At 42.9% G+C, this 5409-nt stretch overlaps 1 protein-coding gene across 1 annotated transcript in view; it reads right to left on the bottom strand.

The window, feature by feature from the left end:
- The window catches only part of LAMC2 (laminin, gamma 2), a gene marked incomplete at its 5' end in the record, with an annotated part of 56303 nt that extends 50899 nt beyond the window's left edge, over positions 1 to 5404 (bottom strand). Inside the window, one exon of the mRNA XM_005881327.2 lies at positions 5341 to 5404. Within this exon, the coding sequence (XP_005881389.2) occupies positions 5341 to 5404 (64 nt within the window). The remainder of the gene's footprint in view (positions 1 to 5340) is intronic.
- Between the last annotated feature and the right edge of the window lie 5 nt (positions 5405 to 5409).

Genomic DNA, 5409 nt, shown 5'->3' with positions numbered 1-5409 from the left:
TAATGTGATATGCAGGATGGTCTTAGGCGACCCCTGTGAAAGGGTCGTTCGACTGCCAAAGGGGTTGCGACCCACAGGTTGAGAACCGTTGCAATAAAGCTTTTTGCAGAAAAAAACAACAAAAAACTTACATGGAACAAATATTCCCAGGATTGACACCTTAATTTCACGCTCCTGACTTTCCCATGAACACTGGTCACAAATCAGCATTCTTCCTCAGCTTCTCAGACCAGCAGAGCTAAACCAGTGGCTGCTCCCCCAATTCAGGACACCCAGAGTTTAAGCTGCATAGAAATTTCCAACTTACACTCCAACCGAATTCTACACTCCTGTTGATTGTACACACTTGAATATAAGGTAAACATTTTTATTTTTCAATTTTTTTTTCTCTCTCGGGGGAAAATAGGTCACATTTAAGTCTTTTCACAATCTCTCAAAGGATTTTTTTTTTTAAAAAACTAAAGTATCGTTTGGGGAAGACACATTAATTTGAAATGACTTCAATGAATGTTTTGGACACCTACAAACATTTTTATTTTTCAATTTTTTTTTCTCTCTCGGGGGAAAATAGGTCACATTTAAGTCTTTTCACAATCTCTTATAGGATTTTTTTTAAAAAACTAAAGTATCGGTTGGGGAAGACACATTAATTTGAAATGACTTCAGTGAATGTTTTGGACACCTATCAGTGAGAAAGAGGCCAAGCTATCGAACAAATGTACACTTAAGGATTTTTTTTTAACCCTCACCTAAGGGCATGCTTAGAGAAAGGAAGGGAGAAGGAGGAAGGGGAGGAGAGAGAGAGAGAGAAGAAACATCAATTCATTGCCTCCTGTACATGCCCATACTGGGGACTGAACCCACAACCCAGGTATGTGCCCTGACTGGGAATCGAACCGGCAACCTTTAGGTGCATAGCACGATACTCAAACAACTGAGCCACTTCGGCCAGGCAGGATGATGGTTAAATGTTTTTAAAATGGGGTACTTTCTGATGACAGCACCAATAACAGACTCAAAGAGGGCTGTATCTCAAGCCACCTAGTCCAACGTGAAGAAGAAACTGTACTAAAGTGGCTTTGGGAATGCTAAAGATGAATGGAGAGAATTTTAATTAATTACTTCATGAAATGTGAGTGAGCTAACCAATACTCCTAAGTTATTAGTTTATAAATTATGTGACTTTAAATATATTTGTGTCACTAATTTCCTAAATAAAACATAAAGAGACATGTGGCCATCTATATTTATTTTCATAATTAAGTTGATCTAACTATTAAGAAGTGAAAGACCGTCCTACATGGCTCAGTTGTTTGAGCATCTTATATTTGGTCATATTCCAGAGAGCAACAGATTTGCCGAGTCTATATGTGATGAGGTCTGGTGGTGACAGAAGGCAAGGAGAAGACATGATATAAAATCTAGTCTTGAAATTCCAATCTGCTTTGGGTTCCTTGTCAGTTTCTTTGTCATTTGTTTCATTGGGTAAAGCTGAGGGCTCATTACAGTGTAAGCACAAGGTTCCTCATCACTTTTTAAAAAATATATATTTGTATTGATTTCAGAGAGGAAGAGAGAGAAAGAGAGAGAGAGAAACATCAATGATGAGAGGGAATTATTCATTGGCTGCCTCCCGCACACCCCCTACTGGGGACCGAGCCCGCAACCCGGGCATGTGCCTTTGACTGGAATCGAACCCAGGACCCCTGAGTTCGCAGGCTGATGCTCTAACCTCTGAGCCAAACCGGCTAGGGCCTCATCACCTTTTTAGATTTAATTCAAGGAGCCTTCAAAAACCTCACCATTAAAACTCACAAGGCAATATACTGGCCTTCAGTACTGTCAGGACAGTTAATTATAACAATAATAGTGACACATAGTGAGTGCTTGAGAGGCACTGCACAAAGTGCTCTACAAAGAACCTGAGTAATGGGTGCGGTAGCTTGCTAAATCCCAGCACTGGTAAATGCCAGAGCTCGGATTTGAACCCAGGCAGTCTTAATCCAGAGCCTGCACTCTTATGCATGATACTACTTAAAGAATTTAAATAACAGAATCCATGAGAGTATAAACCTTTCCACGGGTCCTTTCCTCTATCCGTAGCACCTCTTTTCCAGTACCAGGCCATGGGAAAAACCACATTGGTGATCTATAATAATCTTGAATTCTGAGCTCACTATTCTAGAACAATTGCTTCAAAACTTGCCTGATGGCTAAATCCAACAGTGTATTTTAGTCCTCGTCTTTGTATATTCATATTTTTTTAATCTGAATACCAGTTGTTACTCTTACATTGTCGAAACTCTTATTAACTCGTTGCCTAACAAAACACACCTCTTTCTTAACTCTTTTCTCCTCAGTGCTCATCCCTTCCAATTCTCCTTCATTGTTCTTCCATCCCCTTGTTAAGTGTTGAGGTTTCTCTTACCTCTGTCTCCCAGGTGTCTCATCTATTGTCACGGCTTTGCTTTCCACCTTTGGGCTCCCGACTGTATATTTCAAACTTTTCTTCTAAACTTCAAAATCATAGTTCCAGCTGTTACCCAAGGCTGTTGGACATCTCTACTCTCATCTCAATCAAATTCAACAGGTCCCCCCAGGAATTCCATCCCTCCTCCTCACTGCTCAACCGTGCTCCCAAATCTCATACTTCTCTCACAGTCCTCCTTTCCTTTAATGGTATCACTGTGTAAACAATCACATGACCCATTTGGACTCTTTGGACCCATCTTGGACTCATTCCTCACAATTTTCCCTTTTTGGTATTCCTAACACACACACTTAGTGGATCACCAAATTCTTTCAATTGTACCTTCGAAATGTCTCTGTTACCTTTTTCCTGTCTCATTTTTACTCATTCACTGGCCTCTCCTACCACAACTCCATCCCGTAAGCTTCTGAGTGAGTGACTTTGCCTATATCCTGCTTATAAACCATCTGCAACACTTTTTGGCCTACAGAACACCATCCTAACTGCACAGCCTGGCATGCAAGGCTCTTAGGGACCAGATTCTTGGCTACAGTTCTAGTCTCCTTCTAGACCGTTCTCCAGTCATACCTCCCCATGTGAACTCTGACCCAGACCATTGGAGCCACATGCCACATTCTCTCACATCAACTGTGAGCTCCTGGAAGGGAGTATGCCTCTTCCTTACTGATCTCCAGGCATCCGAGTTCATTATACCTATAGCGATGGAGTTAGACTTTTAAAAGAAATAAGGTTCCAGGCATTTTAAGTCACTTTACAATAATCTCTCATCCTTTCAGCAGCTCTACAGGGTCGCACAGCACTGCTGCCTCCATTTAACAGGCGAAGAAACAGACTCCGAGTGGCTGAGGTTACTCATAAGGAAGTAGTAAGTGAATGAGATAAAATCTGAAGCCAGGTCAGGCTGCCCCTGAACCATATGCTTTAGCTGAGACCATCCCTGAAAGTCTTGCTGATTACATCTAACACCATAACTTCACCTTTGAGGGAACAACAAGAGGCAATGTCATTGCTTTGGACTCCTAGGGGCAGCCCAGAGGATGCACAGATGTGGGTCGCTTAGGGAGGTGGCAAATACCATACTTTCAGCCCAACTTCCACTGCATTCCAGCATCCCAGGAGTGGACAAGCAGGTGTGCTCCACCGGGACACCAAACTTTCCACACTCTCACTGAACCCCAAGGTGATGCCTTTTGGAAAGGGAGTCTAATGTCCTAAGCAGTCCGTTCCCAAAGAAGAGGGAGTTCTAGAAACGAGCCTGAGCACTGCTTCTGACTCAACGGTCTACACAGAATGCTCAGAGCTGGTCTGTCCTTGAGAAGGGACGGTCCAAGCTCTGTCCGCTTGAGTCTGATTTCATTAAACAATCGATAAGATCCCACACATTTGTTTCTACTATCTAATGCTAACACACACACGCACACACGCACACGCACACAGACTCAACCATAGCCAAGGGGAGAATTGCTTCAATAATTACCCATTATGTAAATATGTACCTTGTTTCCTTATTACTTTCGTAATGTGGTCCCAAAAGTTCCAGTCTCAGAACCCTGAATCAAGTTCCAGTTCCGTCTCTGCCAACAGCTGCCTCTGTGGCTCTGTGCAAATCCATTTCCATTTTCTCATTTTTTTAAGCCACCAGATTCTAGCAGTTGATCTATAAAAAGTCCTCGTATATTCTAATATTCAGAGACTATGCTTACTTTTACAATGTTTTTTCACTAGCTTAAGACTACTTGTCCTAACTCTGAGGGAACTGAACCTGCATGATCATTTCCACAAATAGTTTTTTAAATGATAGTCGTAATGATGAGTTGGAAGTTAGTCCCAAAACTATTTTAGAAAAAAAAAAAAAAAGCAGAACAAAAAGGACCGTATCAGAGCATTTAAACACACACTAAAATATCCCTGCCATTCACATCCCTTCAGGCCAGCATCGCCCAGACGGCACAATAATAAATGGAATATCTAAGATGATCCCACGTGCACTGAACATCGCCTCATGTTCATTCATGCACACGTGTGAAAATGCCTCTTAGCCCCATTGAAATGATTGCTGGAATGCCATCAGGTGCAGGAAGCAATATAAACATGAAAACTCAGGGTAATTACCCAGTCAAGTATCAGTGGTAAGACTAGGTGACAAGGAAAACACCCGTTATGTGTTGTCATAGCTGATACGTGGGTACAGTAAGTGGTTGCTAGGCTGCCTGAAAGTTTTGTTTATATCAGCTGAACTTCTCAGGACATGACAGCCACTGGGAGCCCCAGATAAGATCCAATGATCGATGGCGTGTGTGCCAAATAAACGCCTGATGGATGATTGCTATATGAAAATACTATAAAAGGTAACATCAATCAAAAGTAAGGCATCTTGAAGACTCAAAAGGCTCATTTTCCATCCCAAAGGGGAAGCGGGAATTTCAGGAGGGTTACGGAAGAGGTTCATTTTCAAACTTTGTGGTGCTCCGTCACAGAAAACACTCGCACCAAAATCCCAACAATAAAAACACACAATGAGAAAAGCGTTGATGCACCAACATATTACTAATTGCACAGGGACCCCTTGGTCAAAAAAGCAATCAAGGAACATGCTTAAAGTAAGGAACCCCCTGGTTTGGCGCACCTGTTGGATTGTTTTTAAGTCAGACAGCTTTAAATAGTAGCGTTAGTCTTACTGAAACCCCATCTCTGGAGAAGCCCAGATGGGGGTGGCAGGGAGGAGGAGGGAGCTCAGAGGGGTTCTGAGCAAAGTGGGCAACTTCCGAGGTGCATTCAGCCTCGCCATCTGCACAGAAAGGCCAGTTCGCAGCCCAGGACTGCGAGGTTTCCTCCTGGAACCGACTCACCTTCCCTCCTGAAGGTGGCCCGGGCGGCGGGCAGGAGCAAGACGCAGAGGCAGCAGCTGAGCCAGAGCG

Source organism: Myotis brandtii, unplaced genomic scaffold (assembly GCF_000412655.1).
Source record: "Myotis brandtii unplaced genomic scaffold, ASM41265v1 scaffold678, whole genome shotgun sequence".
Taxonomy (NCBI): Eukaryota; Metazoa; Chordata; class Mammalia; order Chiroptera; family Vespertilionidae; genus Myotis; species Myotis brandtii.
The sequence above is the reverse complement of the archived record's forward strand: the minus strand, read 5'-3'. Positions and strand labels throughout refer to the sequence as shown.